At 42.7% G+C, this 22,500-nt stretch overlaps 1 protein-coding gene across 1 annotated transcript in view; it reads right to left on the bottom strand.

Moving 5' to 3' along the window:
• grin2aa (glutamate receptor, ionotropic, N-methyl D-aspartate 2A, a) overlaps positions 1-22,500 on the bottom strand; it is a gene marked incomplete at both ends in the record, with an annotated part of 232,080 nt that overhangs the window by 92,383 nt on the left and 117,197 nt on the right. The window contains 2 exons of the mRNA XM_080446562.1: positions 11,505-11,933; positions 21,513-21,679. Coding sequence (XP_080302688.1) covers positions 11,505-11,933; positions 21,513-21,679 — 596 coding nt within the window. The remainder of the gene's footprint in view (positions 1-11,504; positions 11,934-21,512; positions 21,680-22,500) is intronic.

Below are 22,500 nucleotides of genomic sequence, written 5' to 3'. Positions count from 1 at the left end.
TACTTTTCCCAATTCAAATTCAAAACTATCAAAAGTAGCAGATCTACAAGCTCAGAAACGCTTCGCGCCGCGTTTCGAGCTTGTGGATCTGCTACTGCTTTTGTGACGCTGTAGTATGATCAAGTAGGGCGTTACTTTACAACACAAAAAGTTTAAATATGGCCCGGACGGCTGACCTAGCGGTCCGGGCACCTAGGCTGTTAACTCTTTGACTGCCAATGACTAGATTTCTCATCATATTTTGCTAAGGCTAAGACAATGACGAGATTTTGTGTTTTACACTAGATGGTGCAGCAAAGAAGCAGCAAATCACGCGATCGCAAAAAAAAACAGCCACATTCACTTCCATGTTAATGGATTCGGAAAAAATCTGTTTTCTCTGCTTGGCGAAAACAACCTACATTCAACTGCCAATAACTATGGAATGGATGATCCGATTCTACTAGACTCGGACACGTCTTTTAAAGCGATCGGGGGATCGATCATACTGGAGATAAATATTCTATTATTTTTCAAAGGTTAGTGAAAACACGCTGGTAAATCGCTGGCAGTGGCTTTGCAAACAATGTTTTATTTCCGGCAGTCCAAGAGTTAGTGCAGCCTGACAGCGTGTCGCGGGTTCGAATCCCGAATCCTGACGACCTTTGCTGCGTGTCACTCCCCATCTCTCTCTCCCCATTTCCTGTCACTCTACTGTATACTATCAATAAAGGCAGAAAAATGTATCTTTTTTTTTTTTTAAGGCAAAATTATGGGGATAAGAGGTTTCTACCCGACAGCAACGATTTGCAATATCAACAATGCCCTTGTGAGCACTAGTGCTGTCTCAATGCCTTCCTTCTGAGCAATTGCTGCCTCTTGCGTTTTGGAAATTGCAGTACTTAATACTGTCTGCCCCCCCTCCCCCCCGCCCTCCCCCCCTTACTTTTGATTAATTGTGCAGCATGACGGATGCATATGTGTGTGTGTGTGTGTGTGTATGTGTGTGTGTTCTGTGTGTGTGTGTGCGTGTGCCTTCCTCACACAAACGCGCACGCACACAGACAGACAGACACACTCACTCATGCGCAAACCATTCCATAGGAGTGCATACAGCATGTATGACTTATGGATTTGAATAATCCCCGTCACCTCATATACCACCCCCAGTGTTCATTCAACTGTGTCAAAACATTTGTCACCGCAGAAATATTAAATAGGCGCACACACGCACGCACACACGCACGCACACACGCACTCACTCACGCATGCAGACCTCATTTTCAAGCAGGTACTGTACATAACAGCGGTTCTCAAATTGGGGTCCAGGGACCTCCAGGGGTCCCTGAGGCGGTTCCAGGTGGTCCCCATTAAGATGAGTTAGTATGGCATCAAAATCTGTTTAGCTTACCTAAGTATAAAATCCTATTTTATCAAAACACGTTGCTTTGCGCCGCGTTTCGAGCTTACACAGATCTGTAGGATGATCTAAGTATGGCGTTAATTTACGAAAAACACACAAAAACTTTGTGTTGGGTTTCTGCCCCGACACCGGCGATAATAGTGGTGCAATGGCACTGTGGGCAGCAGGGTGTGGTCCAAGGGGCCGTAGTCTGCAAGCGAGGAGGGGGAGAGGGGGGTGGGGGGGGGGGGGGGTACAGGGGTGGTTGGCTCTGCCAACTCACAGGCTGCGCACCTGCAGAAGGTCAGCTTAATTAGGCGAGGTAATTAGCCACTTGTGGTGTGGGGTGGATGTAAGTGAACTAATGATGGTGCTCTCACTGTTGCAGTGAGGCTGGGTCCTGACACTGTGTCCACCACACACTCTCTGGGAGCGCTAGAGAAAGCCTGGCCATATATTATGTTTACAGTGACTCTGGGTGAACTGACACTATGCTGGTGTCACACTCGGTGACCGCCCTTTATTGTGCTACAGTTTACAGTAAAGGCCGCGGGCGTATACGTTTCTCGTAGCGATAAAGCTACTGCTACTTTTGAGCTGTCCTCCCCATGTCGGCCTCGGGTTTGGGATGAGCGGCTTCACAGGCATATACCGTATCTCATCGCTGACGGACAGAAACCATGTATCTCCCATATTTCATCTTTTTATGTTTTGCTTAACAAATGCCCTTATATTATATCATCATCATATGACAGTGTCGCACAAGAGTAGTGAACGATGTGTCTCATTGTGAGCTTGTAGAGCTGCTTTTTCACAACTTTCTTTTTGAAAAATCTTGAAAGATTGTGATTTTCTTTTTTTTAGATTCACATATAATAAGTATTTAACTCATTCAGTGCCAATGAGGTGTTTTACATGTTTTTTTTCCCAAAGGCCCAGAGAGAGTGCGAAAGGTGTTTTACGTGTTTTGGTGGTTTCAGTATTTTTCCACCAGATGGCGCTGTTCGCCAACCCACGATCACCATCTGAGTCCCTCACAGGCACAGAAGCCGCACAATTTGTTTTTCTCCGAGTCTAAGAGATCCCCCTACGTCTTTTAAAGCGATCGGCAGGTCAATCGTTGTGAAGAATAAAGTTCTATGAATTTTCAAAAGTGAGTGAAAACACTTGAAAATCGCACAGTTTTTTCTGGCACTGAATGAGTTAACCAATGAAAGTTACAGATAGTTACAGATTAAAAATATAACTATCCATTGGATTCATTGGAACACAGATCTTTTTTTTCCATTTCCTGAAAAGTAGTGGTTTTGGACGTACAAGGTTTCCGCCTGCCAGCGACGATATGTATATTTGAATGGGTGGGATGCTGAGACATCCCTGCTTGTGTGGCAGCTGGCCTTCCAGCTGTCACTGTGAAGGTATGGTGAGCCTTATACTGCTAAACAGATTTGTTTTGCACCGCACAATTCATTAAAAAAAGAGGGGATAGATTCAATATGCTGCAATATTAGTTTTTTTTAAAGCAGTCAGTATTAGCAACAGAAGATTAGAACAAATAAAGGGGTCAATAAATATGGCCTCAATCCAAAAGGTAATATAGTAATTATGTCTAATAATGTAACTAATTAATCTTGATAGCAAGTAATAAGTAAAGTAATGATTAACATATTACTCTTCCTTGCCCAAAGCTGCAGATAACTCTATAGATTTGAGGTTTAACAACATTAAAATAAGTATTACCTTCTTCAACTATTTTCAGCTTGCAATGTACGACGCAACATTTGAAAGCTTACAGTCCGTACTTTCATGATCTGTAAAAACAGAAGAAAAGGAGAGTGCCCTATTTTCTATACTGTACATGCCCTATTCTATCAGACCGTGTCAAATATCGTTTCTGTCGGACAGGAACCTCCATATTTCAACTTTTGCTCTGTGAATGAATGCCCTACTTATTCATAAAGTGTCACACACAAGTAGCCAAAATAGGTGATTCTCAAGCACACAACGTTTGGCATAATTTTTTTCTTTTCTTTCCTTTAAAGTAAACATTTTGGACATACAAGGTCATACAGTGTATTGTATTTGTCATATTTTGTGGCGATAAAAGTGTATTTCCCATGTGTAACTGTTTGTGTCTTTGTGGTTATTATGCGTGTGTACGGTACTTTGCTTGTGCATGTGCCTAACCTCTAACTGTGTGTGTTTCTACTCTGTACATGTGGGGTCCTCCCCTCGTATATTGTCAAAGTTATGGCTACTGCACAGGTGACAAGTAACCTCAGTGGTCTATAAGAGGGGTGCGTGTGCGTGTGTGTGTGTGTGTGTGTGTGTGTGTGTGTGTGTGTGTGTGTGTGTGTGTGTGTGTGTGTGTGTGTGTGTGTGTGTGTGTGTGTGGCAGTTCCTAACTGAGTTTTGGCCATCATATTTCATGGCTGAAAACTGAAATTACCTGTCAGAACAAACTACAACCACCACGCCTTTTTCTACCCACTCACACACACACTGATAAATAAGTGCTAAAGTCTCTTAAGGCGAGCTGTTCAGCAGAGTAAGGGGAGCAGTACTCGGTAAATCTGTCATGGCAGAACATTCTCCTATGGGAGGATATTTCTCTCATCTCTCACACACACGCACGCACGCACACACACAACACACACACACACACACACACACACACACACACACACACACACACACACTCTTCGCCAGGAGCAGAATTTGTCACAACCCGCTTGGTTGGATTGCTGCGCTGGCCAGCTCTCATAGTCGCTCATTCACAGCGCCCCGGTCTTTATTTCATTTTATTTTATTTTATAGCTGCTCTTCTTTGCAAAACATATCCATCTCCAGTGTGTCATGGTGTATGTATTGGCTCAGCTGTCACACAGGTGTTAAATGAGGAGAGGGAAGGCGAGCTAACGGAGTGTCCACGAGGCAAGCTACTTTACAAACTAGTCACTGGAACGGCATCCATTTCCTATGGTTTCCTTTTTTTCCTGCCCGGGGCCCCCAAAATGACATTCGGCCTCGGACCCCCGTCTGAAAACACTTTCAAAAATGTAAAAAAAAATGCAGATGTACAAGCTCGCAGCACAGCACAAAGTGACGTGTTGTGAGCTTGTATATCTGCTATTTGTGAGAACCACTGTTCTCAATCCTAAGAGTTTTCTGAAAAACATACGTTATAGCTAAATCTAAAATGACGCTGATGATGCTTTCCCCGTCTTAAAGGAGAGATCCGGACATTTTAAGTGTTATCTTTGATGTGTCGTTAGTCACTCACCGACGTAGAAAGTGGCGTTGAGTTTTTCCAGCGATTCCCCTGTCGTCATTTTTTCGACCCCCTCCGTTGGCATAAAGGGAGCCCGTGTATGAGTGAAATTCGTCTATTATAACCGATGCAAACACTGAGTCCCTGGCAACACCGAGTTGCCAGGTTCTGGGAGAGAAACAACCAACCAGCGTTAGCTCGTTTGGCATTAGCGTTAGCTTGTCAGGGACTTTCAGTGCATGTTTGAGTATCATGAGACTCTACAATGACCAGTAGTAGAGAAAAAAATAACTTTGAATCGGTTATAATAGACGAATTTCACTCATACACGGGCTCCCATTATGCCAACGGAGGGGGTGGAAAAAATGACGACAGGGGAATCGCTGGAAAAACTCAACGCCACTTTCTACGTCGGTGAGTGACTAACGACACATCAAAGATAACACTTAAAATGTCCGGATCTCTTCTTTAATGGGTTAAGCCTCCACGCCGGGAAATTAGTCATTGAAGATTCTGCCAAACTTATGTGATTTTGCCCAACCACTGCAGAGACGGGAGGTTTGAATCCAACCAGTAGGGTTCAGCAGTGACAGTGTGGGGAATTTGAGCATTGGGGCATAATGAGAGAGCTTCCACTGAAAGTCACATATTCATTGGTACTGCGGCTCATAAAAGGCAGGCCCTCTGCGAACATTTCAAATGATTAGCGATGCAAATAAATGGCCAAGTTGGAGAAAACATCACGACATGCAACTTCAGACTTCAGTCTGATAATGAGCTGGATGCATGGCATTATCATACCGTAGCAACAAAGGCTGTGTTCAGAATGGAAGACAAAATCGGATCAGATTTGAACCATGTTCATACAGTAGGTTGTTCATAGGGTTTCTAAAGATGTGTCTCAGTCTGGACGTTCTGCTCATGTCACCCGCAACGCAACAAACAACAATGAAGTTAAGAGGGCGCTCGGGTGGCGCAGTGGTAAAATTGCCTGCCCACCACCGCACCGCAGAGGTTGTGTTCCAAAGCACCACGGTGCCTCCGGCTTTGTCGAGTGTCTTTATGACAAAAAAAACTATGAATTTAAATCCAGAGAGCGGGAACGAGGAGGATTTTCAGTGATCCACAAGCTCAGAACGTGTCGCTTTGCGCTGCGTTTTCGACCTTGTGGATCTGCTACTTTTCTGTGACGCTGCCGTATGATAAAGTAGGGCGTAAAAAAACACAAAAAGTTTGCATATGGAGATAAGACGTATTTTGCCCGACAGCAACGGAGTGGGGTTTGCCTGCAGTCTGAACAAAGCCAGTGTATCTGTATGAGCTGGATACATTCTGTAGTATTACTGTAGCACCAGTGTAGCTGTATATGAGCTGGATATACATTATGTAGTATTACTGTAGCACCAGTGTAGCTGTATATGAGCTGGATACATTATGTAGTATTACTGTAGCACCAGTGTAGCTGTATATATGAGCTGATACATACTGTAGTATTACTGTAGCACCAGTGTAGCTGTATGAGCTGTATAGACAGTATTACTGTATGAGCTGGATACATACTGTAGTATTACTGTATGAACTGGATACATACTATTACTGTATGAACTGGATACATAGTATTACTGTATGAGCTGGATACATAGTATTACTGTATGAGCTGGATACATAGTATTACTGTATGAGCTGGATACATAGTATTACTGTATGAGCTGGATACATAGTATTACTGTATGAGCTGGATACATAGTATTACTGTATGAGCTGGATATATAGTATTACTGTATGAGCTGGATACATAGTATTACTGTATGAACTGGATACATAGTATTACTGTATGAGCTGGATACATAGTATTACTGTATGAGCTGGATACATAGTATTACTGTATGAGCTGGATACATAGTATTACTGTATGAACTGGATACATAGTATTACTGTATGAGCTGGATACATAGTATTACTGTATGAGCTGGATACATAGTATTACTGTATGAGCTGGATATATAGTATTACTGTATGAGCTGGATACATAGTATTACTGTATGAGCTGGATACATAGTATTACTGTAGCACCACAGTGGCTGCAGTGAAAGAAGTGGGCTGCTGCAGTCATTCTCCTGAAGGGTTTTCGCTAATGGCTCTAACTTAAAGTAGTGGCTCAGCATTCCTCCTCCTTTTGAATTAACCCGATTTAGCTTATTTTAAACTTTTAAAACTTTCTTCCTTTTTTTTTTCCAGAAGAGAAAGCCTAATGAATTTAGATGAAATAATCTGATATACCAACAACTCCCTCTGTACGTTTTATGCTAAAAAATGATATCTGTTGGAGAGTAATTATATTATTATTATATTAATATTGTTAACAGCTTTCTAGACGTGATCATACTGTACTTTTCATGGGTGCTCAACATTGTGGGTAATGCTACATGTAGTGGTGGACAAAGAATACTCGAGTAAATACTCAAGTATTCAAATGTACAAAGTACATTTTAGAAATTGTCAGAAATGGTCAGAAAATTATTTTAAAAATAGTGAAAATAGTAGATCTACAAGGCCAAAATGTGCCACAGTGCGACACGTTGTGAGCTTGTAGATTGGCTATTTTCACTATATTTTAAATATATTTATTTGTACGTTTCAGTCCCAAGAGTGCATGCTTTCCTAGATATGTAGTGGAGTCAAAAGTACAATATTTCTATTTAAAAAGCTTGCAAAAAAACAAATGCTCAGCAAATGTACTTAAGCAGAGTACTCAAGTAAATGTACTTAGTTACTGACCCCAACTGTCTGTGCGTGCAAGTGCCCCCCATCTGTGTTTGTGTATCTGCGCATGTACTGTACTGTGCGTGCATTCGGTTGTGTCCTCTCGTCTCCCCTGACAAACTGCTCTAACAGCCCAACAGGGCTCACGCGCCCACCTATCCCTGAACCAATCGTGTTCTCCTCACGCTCCCTCCTCCCTGAATCCCGATTCGCCGAGCTCTCTCGCCTGCAACACGGCCATCTGTGGCCGCTTATCACCTGGGTAACCACCTCGGGCAGCAGAGCATGCTGGGAAGGAGGTCATTTGGCTGGAAATGTTCAGATGATGTAAAATGTCAAAGAAGTGTGGAGCATGCAAATTGTGATCTTATTTTCTAGCTTTAAAAAAAAAAAGATTTACCGTTATAATAATTATAATAATAATAATAATGTTAATAATACATCAGACTTATATAGAGCTTTTATATAGCGCTTATCGTACCACTCAGCTTCCCTATTCTGGGGGGAACCTTAGAACATTCCGAAAATAGCCGATCGACAAGATCACGTGTTGTGTTGCGAGTGCGACGCATTGTGAGCTTGTAGATCATCTATTTTCGGGTTTGAGAGATTTGGTGTAGAGGGGGAGGGGGGGGGGTCAGACCAATTACAGAGCCGACCCGCCGGTCAAGTTTACTAAGAACAGAGTGTTTAAGTGGTTAAAGATGAGCCCATCCAGCTATCAAAACCTACTCCCAGGTTGACAAGCACATCATTTTGTATGAGGGCAATTTGCTTGAAACCCGGAGTTCAAAGATGATGGTTCAAGATGAAATTAATTGCATTTCTACACGATGGGAGACCTTGGTAAGTGCTTTTGTAAACTCTGCATCAATCTCACTAGACAGGACATGGTTTCTGTCTGCTTCCTTTGCTTAATTAATTAAACACAGATTTCATCCAGATACATATTATTGAGGTCAGTTTGTTGACAGGAAATCCGTTATGAAAAATAAAATAAAAAAACTACAATTTCATGTCTTTACCTTGTGCTTTCCTTTAATCACATCTATCTATCCATAATTCGTTGCTGTCGGGCAGAAACCTCCTATCTCCATTCCCCCCCCCCCTAAATGAACCAGGTCGCATGAGCTTGTAGATCAGCTATTTTCACTATTTTATCAAAAAAAATTATGATAAGAACTATTTCAGACATGCAAGGTTTTCACTTGACAGCGACGATACAGTATACCTTTATATCTGTGTGTATAACTGTCTATCTATCTCTGTCTGTGTCTCCCCCTCTCTCTCTCTCTCTCTCTCTCTCTCTCTCTCTCTCTCTCTCTTCTCTCTCTCTCTCTCTCTCTCTCCCTCTCCCCTCTCTCTCTCTCTCTCTCTCTCTGCCAGATGGATAGCCAGACAGAGCTGGCAACTCTCTCTCTCTCCCACTGTCTTTGCTTGGAGAGAGAGAGTGAGTGCAGGAGAGAGCAGGATGGAATGGTGGAGGAGGTGGTGGAGGAAGAGAGAGGGGGGGGGGGGGTAGAGGAAGAGAGGAACAGAAGGACTCATCAAGGAGCTCTTCACTTTTGGAGTGTCCTCGTTTTGTGGAGTGCCCCCCCGCTGTTAACCCCCCTTTCTCCTTCTCTCTCCCCTTCTCCTTCTCTCTCTCACCCTCTCCCTATACCTAATCTCTCAAGAACAGATTCTGCTCTGCGTTTGAATCTGTCGGGGGGGTTCGTCATATCGCGTACGCACTGGCCTACAAGTGGGCGTGCCTTCAGATCAGGAAGCAGGCCGCGCTTTACCCAATCAAATGTAGTGGGCGGGATTCACGTGTCCGTCGATCCTTCCCCACTCGAAACAAACCGAAACTAATTTAACAATAGTGTCCACGGAGCAGACAACACCACAGAAAGATATTCACATTTTAACTTGCTCTTTCATCATAGAAACAAGTGGGCTTATAACCAAAACGATCCATGTTCTCTGGGAGAAGTGGTGTTAGTGTTCCGTGTAGAAATATTGTTAGTGGGAATGAAAACATAGTCGCACCACCGGGAGTGATGTGCTGAAGGCAGACCAAAACCCCGGTTTCCTTGCGCACGGGTGCTACGTCAACTTCCTCCCAGAGCCAACTGAGGCGATGGGTTCCCAGATTGCCCTATACCTAACTTAGACCAGTGGTTCTCAAAGGTGGGGTCCAGGGACCCCCATGGGTCCTTGGCGGGGTTCCAGGGGGTCCCCGGCAAAATGCGTTAATACAGCATCACGATCATTTTAACGACTTTAACCGTTTATATGTTGGTTATTAAAAAATGGTAGATATACAAGCTCACAGCGCGTCACTTTGTGCCTTTGTGCCGCGCTGCAATATTCTTCAATAAATTCTTGAAAGTGTTTGAACGTTTTTTGAAACATTTTGCATTTTCTAACACAAGTCTTCTGTTCTGGGGGTCTCTGGCAGAACATTTTCAGATGGGGGTCTGCGGCCAAATATACGTCAATTTGGTAGATTTCTTTGGCTATTTTTGAAAAATATTGAAAATTTGTGCAAATCTTAGAATATATATATTTTTAAGCGAATATTTGTCAAATATTTTGTTCCAGGGACCCCAAGAAGCAAAGTTTGAGAACTACTGACTTAGACAATAATGCCTCTATCACCTCTTTCTCTCTCTATCTTTCACACACACAGCTCTCTCTCGCTTGCTCTTTGTCTTTCTCAGACTCCCACACTCACTCCCTTCCTACTTCCTCTTTGCAGATCTGTGTGTTCCTGCTTCCTTTCATCCATTAGCTCAGTGCTTCTTCAGTCTGCATCCTCCTCTCAGTCAGAGAGGAAGCTGTGCAGGAAGTCTCTAATTATCGAGGAGGAGAGGCCCCACTCCCAGAAATACACACACACACACACACACACACACACACACACACACACACACACACACACACACACACACACACACACACACACACACACACACACACACACACACACACACACACACACACACACACACACACACACACACACACACACACACACACGTTTGTACTACTATACTAGTGAAGACATCAACATTTTAGGATGACGATTTATTTTGCCGTTTTTATTTCTTTTTGACATTATTAACCCATATTAAAGGCCTGAGTGCGATTCTTAAAATGTTTTCAAAATCAATGTTTTTGAAAAAAATAATATATATATACTGTATTTGTTCACGATTTTTCAAAAATAGCAGATCTACAAGCTCATATGAGCTTGTATATCTGCTATTTTTGAATAGCCAAAGAAATCTAAAGTGACAAAGATACGTTCCAGGTCTCAATGGAAATAGGTGTGCTACATTGAGCTAACAACCCATCACGGTGAGATGCAGAGTGAGCTTGTAGATCGGTGCATGCAACTAATTACAAATCAGGCATAACTCCAACCCCAAGAAACCTCTTATCTAAACCTAACCTCTAAATCCTAACCACAAACTGAATCTTTTAACATATTTCTTTCCAAAATGAGGAGCACGGAAATGGTCCTCACAATGTCTATTCCTCAAATTCTTCTATACTGTACATGTGGGGACATTTGGCCTTCACAAGTATTACAATTACACGCTCACACACACTATGTTGATAAATTGAATACATAGGACCACAATGGAAACAAGTCCCCAGGACATTTTTGCGTGATCCTTTTAGCCTTAATGTCTCACTGTACCACGTGCTGTTTCCAGTGGTGGAAAGTAGCTAAGTACATTTACTTAAGTACTGTACTTAAGTACAATTTTGAGGTATCTGTACTTTACTTGAGTAATAATCAAAATGTGATGCATTGTGAGCTTGTAGATCTGCTATTTTCAAAAAAAAATTATACATTTGAAAACTTGAAATGGGACATTCTGCGTAATGAGTACTTTTACTTTTGGTGCCAACACTTTTGTACTTCAACTCAAGTACATTTTGAATCCCGGACTTTCACTTGTAACAGAGTATTTCTAGATTGCAATATTGATACTTTTACTTAAGTAAAAAATGGAAGTATACGTTTCACTGGCTGTTTCAGATTTATGACCAACAAAGCATTCAATCAACAAATCAATCAAATCAAGTCCTTACTTGTGGAGTGCGCTGGGCGGCAGCTTGGACGTCTTCTCCATCTGTCCGTAGCAGGACGTCTTGGCCTCGGGGATGTCGCCGTACTCGTCCAGCATGGCCATGGCGGCCGACGTGATGATGCCCAGGCCGTCCCGCACGCGCGCCTCCAGCGGGTAGTCCCAGTCGTCGTAGGACACGGAGATCATGCCCGACGGGAACTCCTCCGGCGTGAAGTCGGGGTTCCCCGTGGTCAGCGAGGGCACGATCCAGATGGTCCCGTGGCCCGTGAGGCCCAGGGAGCGCGCCTCCTCCAGGATGTAGACCGCCTCGTCCTTGGAGCAGTAGAGGACCACGACGGGGGACTGGACCTTCTTCAGCATGATCTGGGAGCGGCTGTCCTCCTCCACCGCGTCCAGGGTGATGATGTTCTGCAGCTCCCAGCCCACAAAACTGAGACACACACACACACACACACACACACAGAGAGAGACTATGTTTGAAAAATCTTGAACATTTTGCGCAAATATTTGAATATATATTTTTCAAAGGGATTTTTTTTTGTCAAATCTTTGCTTCTGGCGGGGTCCCTGGAACAATATTATTTGAGATGGGGGTCCGTGGCCAAATACATTCATTTTGGGGGTCCTTGACATGAAAAAGTTTGAGAACCACTGTTGTAGATAATATATCGTTGCTGTCGGGCAGAAACCTCTCTTATCTCCATATTCTGACTTTTGGTGTTTTTTCGTTTATTAACGGCCTACTTAATCATACTACTGTCACACGAAAGCATCAAAAAGTTCTGCTACTTTTGCTATTGTTTGAATTTGAATTCTGGGTCAACAGAGTATATACAGGGTTTAAGTGGTTAGGATGCTGTGCGTTTCTATGGGTCAGAAAACTTCAGAGTAAAAGTCACACAAAAAAAAAAAAGCCACTGCAGCTGGACTTTAACCCATTCAATCCGGTGTGTCATTTTAGATTTGAGCTATAACCATTATTTTATAAATTTGGCTATTCAAAAATAGCAGATCTACAAGCTCATAGCGCGGCACCGAGTGCCGCGCTATGAGCTTGTACATCTGCTATTGTTGAAAAATCATGAACATTTGTGCAAATCTTTAAATGAAAATATTTTTTGAAAAAACATTGTTAACTCAAAACTTTGCTTCTGGGGGGCTCCCTGGAACAACATGTTTTGATGGGGGTCGGCTGGCCAAATACATATCATTTTGGGGGTCCTTGACGTGAAAAAGTTTGAGAACCACTGATCTTATAGCAACATAACTTTTTCAGAAAACTGTTAGGATTTAGAAAAGATTTTGTAAAGATTTTGCACACATTTTCACAAAAAAAAAAATCACAAAACAATCCGCACAAAAATAGCAGATCTACAAGCACCTAGCCAGAGAGATCTTAAAATGACACAGAAGCCTTCCCGGATTGAACGGGTTAACCCCGACCGCTCCGGAAGGTTCCCGTTGTTCTCGAATTGACATGACCGAGTCAAAGCAATAAAACCAGCCGCTCAACCCTCTGACCGCAAACAGACAAAAAACTAAAGTTGATCATATTTTTAAACTTTTTTTGCTATGCTGTGTGGCCTGGTGCCAGGAGTAGACAGTTAGGTTCTAGGCTTTATTATCCGCAGTACTCTATTTTATTTTGTTTCCTTAATTAACTTTTATTTAAACGGGCAAGTTTAATCATCACACCGCGCACACTCCCGCGGCGTGTTTTTTTTTCCCCCCTCGCTCACCCAACCTTTTGCAAAAAAAAAACGGCAGCTATATTGTCAAAGGGGGCTTCAGGCACCCTTAGCGCTGCGGTTAAATGCAATCACCACAGTAAATGCTATACTAATCTCATGCCGCTTGTCCCCAGTCATCTAGTGTGGGGAGGGAGGGAGAGAGAGAGAGAGGGAGAGAGAGAGAGAGAGAGAGAGAGAGAGAGAGAGAGAGAGAGAGAGAAACGGTGTTTAATTAACAATATCAAATGGGATAACATTATCTTAACCCATTCAATCCGGGGACACATCTGTGTCATTTTAGCTCATAGCGCGGCACCGAGTGCCGCGCTATGAGCTTGTAGATCTGCTATTTTCAGGAAAATCGTGAACATGTGTGCAAATCTTTGAATATATATTATTTTTAAAGCGAATATTTGTAACTCAAATCTTTGCTTCCGCGGGGGTCCCCGGAACGAAACACTTTGAGATGGGGGTTCGCGGGCCAAATACATATCATTTTGGGGGTCCTTGACATGAAAAAGTTTGAGCACCACTCATTTAATAGCAACGTGGATTTAGAAGACATTTGTTAGGTGCGTTTCCTGGGATTGAATGGGTTAAGTATTCTTAAAGTCACATGGGACGTCTTCCATGGGAGTGGGTGATACAGTGATAATATGCAGCGGGTCCCACCGCACCGCACTGCAGAGAGACGCTCCTATTAGCGATGAAAGAACACCATGTCAACGGCTGTGCTGTTCTGTGGCATCTGGAGGGCTGATTAGTAGGCCCCTGGACACCAGAGAGAGTATTTAACCATAATAATAATAATAGCATTGTGTGACAGAGAAGTACTGTTCACTCCTATATCGTTGCTGTCGACCTGAAAACAGTCATCCCCATATTTTGAGTTGTATGCTTTTTCGTCAATTAATGCCCTACTTCGTCATACTACGTTGTCACACAAATGTAGCAAAAGTGTGTCTATTTACAACATACTGTACATGGGCAACTGGCGGCCCGGGGGCCACATGCGGCCCCCACCTTCACTTAATGCAGCCCGCAGGTTAATATCGGAATAATACTATTTTAGTAGCTTAATGACTTTAAGTCTTTTTTTATGTCCAATGTATTTGTATTTAAGTTCCTAAAGTTAACATAAGTATAACTAAATGCATTCGAAATTAAATAAAACATTCACTTTTAAGGATTCCAATTAAAAAATAGTCGAAAAAAATCTGGATTCCAATTCAAAAATAGCCGATCTACAAGCTCAAAGCTTGTAGATCGGCTATTTTTGCTACTTTTGTGTGACAAAGAATGGCCCGACAGTATATGCAATGTGGCCCTCTGGAGTGAGTGTGGAAATATAGTGGCCTTCTCCATCATCAAAGTTGCCCACGAATTGATTTACAAGCCAAAAAACGTGTTGTATCGCGACAATTAAAATTTGAACTCGAAGTAACAGTTTTGGACAGTATGAGGTTACCGCCCGACAGCAACAATATACAAACGGGCCTTCAATAACCTCTCTCTCTTTGGCTTTCTCTGTGTATACGAGTGGTTTCACGTTGACCCAGTTCTAGATATTTCACCTCTCTAATCGTATTACTTTGGGTGTTAAATGCTACTAATATGAGGTTGAAGCGCAGACTGATGGCTTTAATTTTGAGGGTTATTTCCAGTCATTCCAGCCCAGTTTTTGTCTGCACGGCATCCCAATTCAGGGTGCCAAAAAGGATTTCAGCAGATAAGGATCACATCCAATAAAGTTGTCTTCTTTTAATGCAGTCAAAGTGTGTTAGAGTCCAACGACTTCACATCCAAAGCAGCGGCAGCATAGAGTAATTCAATTTAATTTTGAAATTAATTGAATAAAGTGTGGCTCTCCACGTATTGAGGCCTGATTTATACTTAGCCTCACGATAGTGTCCCGTGACAAGAATAGACGATCTGCACGCTCAAGTGACACATTGTGACATGTTGTGATCTCGTAGATCTGCTATTTTCAGGGGATGGGACACCATCACATGACAAAATATTAGTAGGGAATTATCGCTCGCACTGACTTTTTATTTACGCCTTTGTGTTTAGAAGACATAAAATTCCTAACGTTTGAATGAAAAGATTTTTTATCACAATCATTTGAATACATTGAATATTCTACTATTAAGTAAGCAAGTAAGTAACTAAGTAATTAAGTAGGTCGGAGAGGCTTATTGTCTGTATCAGCCGAGTGCGGGAGTCCATCCTCGCTTCACTATGTGCTAGAGCTAGGGCTCTATGCACAGCAGCTATATTGGGAATGAATAGATGGGTTTCCCGTTTGTAAACATTGAGGATGATGCGCGCGCAGTGGAGGGAAGAGCCTGTAGAGGGCGCTATTACCCGCAGCATCTCTGGCCACTGTACATTGATAAAATAAATGGTCTTCACCGGGTTTAATGAAAGTAGATTAAATGATGCAGTTTGTAATATCTTCTTTACTCAATAAAAATGATTTGTCGGAAGTTGGATCTGTCTGTATATAATAGCAGCATTATGCCTATTCTGCCTATAATAGCAGCATTATGCCTATCTAAATCCCGAAAATAACAATAGAGTGAATGGCACTTCCGGGTCGTTCTACCTCCCGCATGCGCAGAATGCACACTCTGCTCTGTGATGACGTCGCGCGGAAACCCATCTATTGGGCCCCTTCCTTACTTCCTTCACAGGTGTTACCAATGATACTAATTAAGGCTCTGTTCCATTTAGTGTGGCATACTGGTTGTCTTATTTTCAAGGACCCCCATAACTCTGAGAGTGTACACATGGAACCACTGTACACTCTCAGAGTTACACACCCACCATAAGGGGCCATTTGGGAACCAAAATGGAGTGTTTCTAGTGAGCCAACATGCACAATATCAGCACCATGACCAGAATGGAACAGAGCCTTCATTAGTATCATTGGTAACACCTATGAAGGAAGTAAGAAGAGGCCCAATTTCTTTCCAATATGGCTGCTGTGCATAGAGCCTGGAGATGGATTGCTGAGGTGGAGCTCCCAGTACTTAGTCACAGCACAAATTGCCTCACCCAGGCCGTGCTATACTGTATACGCTGAGTTGGCGGTGCCATGACCCCATGAACCCATGACCTGGGGAGTGCTCTACCGACTGAGCTACCCAGACCCAAATGTCTACTATCAGTCACTGGATCTTCTGGGTTTGATGGAAAGCTAAATAGATGGGGGGAAAGGTGCACAGAGAAGTAAGGAGAGATAAAAGTAACAAAAAAACACCAACTTCTTTCTACTGGGCATCGGTATACTGTATATCACTGGAGCAGACATCAATGCCAGCCAAAATCTTGACAGTGCCACACATATATCTTTAATTTGACATTTTGGTCGAATTTTGCTCCCTTGAGCAGTCTTTCATCTTCCCTGAGAGCAGCTCCATTACTACTGGGCTGGAGAATGGCCCGATCTCACTGTGTGATAAACTCACCTGTTATCTACTTTCATTTAGAGGGAACTGATGAAACCAGGGACTGTCCGGGTGTCACTGATGAAGAGGAGGGTGTCTGTGAAGAGGACTAGGGCAGTGTTTCTCAAACTTTTTCATGTCGCGGACCCCCAAATGAATATGTATTTGACTGCGAAGATTCATGGGGCGGGACCACCGGAGCCTTCCAGTGTAAAATTTAAAGGTCTAGTGCAATGACATTTTCGGTCATTTTATTTTGAAGTTTCAGTCTGAAACGGCTTCGCAACCAATCAGAAGGTTCGATTCCTTAAGGCTATGGCACGGTAGAATCTCACTCACGTGGTGCGCAGTGTTATTGTTTGTAGCCTGCAGGCGCACGCTGGCCAAGGGAGACAGAGATGGCCACCGTGCAGAATGTTTGCTACAAAGTTGCTTATTTCTAACGTAAAATGTTTTCAGATACATATTTTATTTTAATGTGCTGATTAAGTTTACAATGAGTAATATTCAATTCAATCTTTATTGAATATTAAAACGGGCCCCTCCCACTAAATGTGGAAGGCAATTACGGACGAACGGTACGGACTATCAAAATGCCGTTTGGACATGTTTATCGCATGGGTCCAGAGATCATGTGTAGCGATTTTTGTGAAATTTGGATAAATACGTGGGAGGAGGGGCTAAAAGTGTGTTTTGAAGAAAATTCAAAATGGCGGAAAATCTATCTATACACAAATGGGCGTGGCCTATATGGGGAGTTGCGTTATGACCCAAGGAATCCAGGGGAAAGATTTTTTGATTCTATGACCTACGGTTCAAGAGTTATAGGCCAAAACGTAAAGGGGGCTGTAATAGCGCCACGATGAGGCCGACTGGTGTAATTCTTTTATCAATAATTTTGCATTAAACTATGAACCTCCCCTCCAAGTTTTGTAACTCTAGCCCTTGCGGTTTCTGAGAAAAAAATACTTGAATGGGAGTTTTTTCATTTTCCCATTAAAGTGGAGGGGAAATTTAATGCACTAATAAATCAATATCAATTAAACTATGTAACCAATCTCTTAGCAAAATACAAGCACACGATTCCCGGTGAAGCCGGTCATTTTGACATATGGCACTAAATTGGGAAAAATAAACTGTGGGAGGAGATGCGGTCCAAAATAAAGTTTATCTACAATAATAATAATATAGCGGGAAGATTACTATAGTCTGGTTGCCCTGTTAGGGTAACCACACTAATAAAAAGACTTCCACCATGTTCAGTTTCGAACATACAGACAAGTGCGCCAATGGTTCCACAGTCTAGAGGAGAACCTGACAGAACTACGTAAGGGGTTAATTATGACAGCAATGATGTCATTTACTGACTCAGATGCCCTACACATAAATATATACATAAGATTGCGTAGCACAGCAGAGCAGGTGGGTGCCCCAACACTAACAAACATCTGGCTTGCACTGGAGCGTCTTGCGAGCTCTCAGCAGCAGCCGCATACAGTCATTATAAGCCACTGTGAGTCGTCTGATGCTGCCTGGCTTGTAGTGACACCACAGGTGGGCAGTATACAGAGGTGCAAAAAAAGATTTGAAGAGTGAAATCTTCACCGGTACTGAGCACATGCTAAATTTGCGACACAGCATGTTCCCTTGAGCATACTGTACAGGTTCCGACGCTGTCTATATATGTCCTTGTCATCAGAGAGGTCATTTGATATTATATGGCCCAGATATTTAATCTCACAGCAGACACTAAGGGCAGTGCCGGAGAGATAGAAGTCAGGAAAGGTTGGTTGACCGCCTGTCTTCTCTGCTTCGGAAAATCATCATCTTACTCTTTTTAGCATTGTACTTTATATCAAAATCAATACCATAGTGTGAGCATGTACTCAGAAGCTGTTGAAGACCAGCACTATACACTATACACCCTCTAGATGTCATCTTGAATGAGATTAAATTCTGTAATTAAAATCAGCTGTGTTTGGAGGAACATGCAGCTATGGGAATCACACAGGTGAATGTAATCAAGATTAATTTATATTACAAGATTCATTATTATCTAAAGTTGATCTATGTCATCATGCAGCACGTTTTCGTTCACAGGAAGTAATTAAGATTGGCTTATTATGGACTTTTGACATGAAAATACACAATTCTTTTTTTTGGGCATCTATTGTTAGGTATGCCCATATGATGACCACGGATATGCTCTAAAACTGTAAGCAAGTAAGTAAGTGGTCAGATGGGTGGCCCACGAAAGCTTTCATGATTTTCAAGTGGGCCCTGATCCAGAAAAAGGTTGAAAACCACCGCTATACAGTGCATCGTTGCAGTCAGACAGAAACCTGTATCTCGATATTTCAACTTTTTTTTAAAAATGTTGAAATAATCGTATTACTTTGGGTGTTAATGAAAATAGCAGATCTCCAAGCTCACAACGCCTCGCAATGCGAGGCGTTGTGAGCTTATAGATCGGCTATTTTCACCATTGCTTTTAAATGTTTTTAAAATGTTGATACGGTTTTAGGACGTACAAGATTTCCATCCCAGTGAAAAGGATTGGGGTGCCACTGCCAGTGAAGGAGAGACTATTGGCTGTCATTTTAAAAGGACTGGGTTGTCATTTAAGAAGACGTGGTGTTTCGGTGTGTGTTATCTAAGATGGTAATCATAGCTGATACCTCTGATATTGAAGTATATTGAGTTTTTAGAAGCCCAAATTGCGTGTCATGAAAGCTGAATCTGACAGTTTGGCAGCATTATGCTCTTTTGTGATTAATTTGACTACAGTATACCTTAGACAGACAGGCAATTTAGAAAGCTGTGGGGAAGCACAGGAGGTAGAAATTGGTAAAAAAAAGGATTACATGGTTCTCACTCAACCTTTGATGGGACTGTGTATATGAATACAGCGGTATTTGCATATCTTATGGACATGTGGTAGTTTTTATTACATAAAAGTTGTGAAGTGACAGTGGGTGAACAGAGAAGAGAACAGACAAAACTAGACGCGTCGCAATTCAGGGCAATTGCAGAGTGTGGTTGCGCCGACGCGAGTCGCGGGTCGCTGCCGCCGGGACTCGAGGAATACGCTGGGAGGAATACCGTCGTAGGCTGCGCCAATTACATTGTCACGTAACTCCTGAGATCACTTGCGTTTCATTTTGAGAGGATCGATCCCCCCAACATAAGGTTTTTGCATCAAACGGTTACATTTTGAGCATTTGTGGCGCCCCCTATGGATCAAAGTGGAAATGCTTTTGGTGATTTGTTGAGTAAACCACCCTCGACATGTGATTTAAATTTGGGATCGATTGGACGTTTTGTTCGTGATTTTTGGCATTTTTGGTCAAACGGGCCCCTCCCACTAACTTTGGAAGCCAATTACGGACGAACGGTAAGGACTATCAAAATGCCGTTTGGATATATATATCGCATGGGTCCATAGATGACCTTTACCGATTTGTGTGAGATTTGGACAAAATTTGAAGGAAAAGGAGCAAAAAGTGTGTTTTGAAGAAAATTCAAAATGGCGGAAAATTTATCCAGACGCAAATGGGCGTGGCCTATATGGGGAGTTGCATCATGACCCAAGGAATCCAGGGGAAAAGATGTTTTGATTTTACGACCTACGGTTCATGAGTTATAAGCAAAAACGTAAAGGGGGGTGTTATAGCGCCACCATGAGGCCGACTGGTGTAATTCTTTTTTAAATAATTTCAGACTAAATTATAAACCTCCCCTCCAAATCTGGTAACTCTAGCTCTTACGGTTTCTGAGAAAAAAGAAACTTGAATTTTAGTTTTTTCACTTTTCCATTAACACATTCCATGCCAGAGTTTAATCTCATAATGTACTCACCAGTGCCAGCGTTTTATTGTTGTTTTTTAGTTTTTTTCATGTCGCCACAGACCTCGCTAAATAAGTTAAAAGTGCGCGTTCATTTGGTTCTAAACACACAGCGGATCCGTGAGAAACGGCCAGCGAAAACAGTTTCCAAATCCGTGCCGCCATCTTGAAGATACAGCCGATCAACGGTAAACAGTGATCAGCGAGGAGAAAAACAACAACCGAGAAAATCGAGTTTTAAACAGGATCCCAGACAGGAAGCGGATACGATCGAAAAAACCGGAACCCGAATAATTCTGTTTCCGACCGGAAACCGGAAACGGAAATGGATAAAAAAAAATCGGAAAGTGCACCTGGGGCACTTTCAATGGGAATCGGCGGTTCGCGTAGATCTACGCGACTGGCACGCTGCGGCTTTAAATAGGTTCGCGTAGATCTACGCGATTGGCATTCAATGTGTTAAAGTGGATGGGGAAATTTAACACGATTCGCGGTGAAGCCGGTCATTTTGACATATGGCACTAAATTGGGAAAAATAAACTGTGGGAGGAGATGCGGCCCGAAATATTGTTTATCTAGAAGATGTGGAATAAAGTATCACTAGAACTATAGTCTGGTTGCCCTGTTAGGGCAACCACACTAATAATAGTCCCTCTCACTTGAGCCCTATAGCATCCCTATTCTGGGGGGCTATTTTCTTTATTTGGATGAATTAGTACATTTTCCACCGTCAGTTGATGCGTCATGTCTATTAGTAAAATCACCGGGATCATTTGTTAATTTTTGGAACGCAGTTCTTACAGTCTATGCCACCAAGCTATTGAGACCCTATGGTATTTTAATATAGGATAGAGGGTAACTACACATAAGTAATCTCTCAATATCAGCATTACTGCCAAAAACATGTAATGTTGTTGTTGTTTTTTTAACGAATAGGTTTCCTGATTGACACATACGTGGTTAAAGACAAGCTAAGCATACCTGTTATCAACAGTAGTCTTCAGGATGTTGATGAACTCCTGGTAGCCGGGGAACTTTGAGGTGACGATGGAGAAGATGTGCCAATCATATTCCTCCATGATGTTCAGCATCAGGAGCGCCTCCTGCTGGATGGAGGCTCCGAACTGAAAGAACGTCGACTTCACATCCTGAAAGCACAACGGAGGAGAGGAGGAGGAGTAGAGGTTATTATCTGTCATCTTTGATATATCAAAATACCTGCAATTTCACCAAAGATTACAGCAATTACACACACACACACACACACACACACACACACACACACACACACACACACACACACACACACACACACACACACACACACACACACACACACACACACACACACACACACACACACACACACACACACAATGTGACAATCCGCATCCACAACTGCAAGCAAGTGCACAAACACACAGTATACACTCACACTCACACCCACCCCCACACACACACACACACACACACACACACACACACACACAAACACACACATACACACACACAAATGCATGCACGCACACCTGCATCCAAAACAGAGGAACCTTTATCCATGCATATGTGCACACATAAACACACACACACACACACACACACACACACACACACACACACACACACACACACACACACACACACACACACACACACACACACACACCCACCCACACCCACACCCACCCACACACGCACACACACGCATACACACACCACAACACAGCGCAAGTACCCAGAGTACCCAGCCTCTCACACAGGGGAGGAGGAAGGGGGAGATATATGGAAGGCGGGCCCCCAGAACAATTAAATTAGACCCAAATTGGATTGGAGCAGCACAGATGGCGTGGCACAGCGACATATAGGCCCGGTTCTGCAGGAACAAGAGGTTAGATTCAATCCAAATCGCTCATATCCAGTCCATTAAACCTGACTGGGAATCATTGGCCACTTAATTCTGCTGCAGTGG

This window comes from Gymnoscopelus braueri (assembly GCF_963280865.1).
Source record: "Gymnoscopelus braueri genome assembly, chromosome: 13".
Taxonomy (NCBI): Eukaryota; Metazoa; Chordata; class Actinopteri; order Myctophiformes; family Myctophidae; genus Gymnoscopelus; species Gymnoscopelus braueri.
This window is presented reverse-complemented; position numbering and strand designations above follow the sequence as displayed.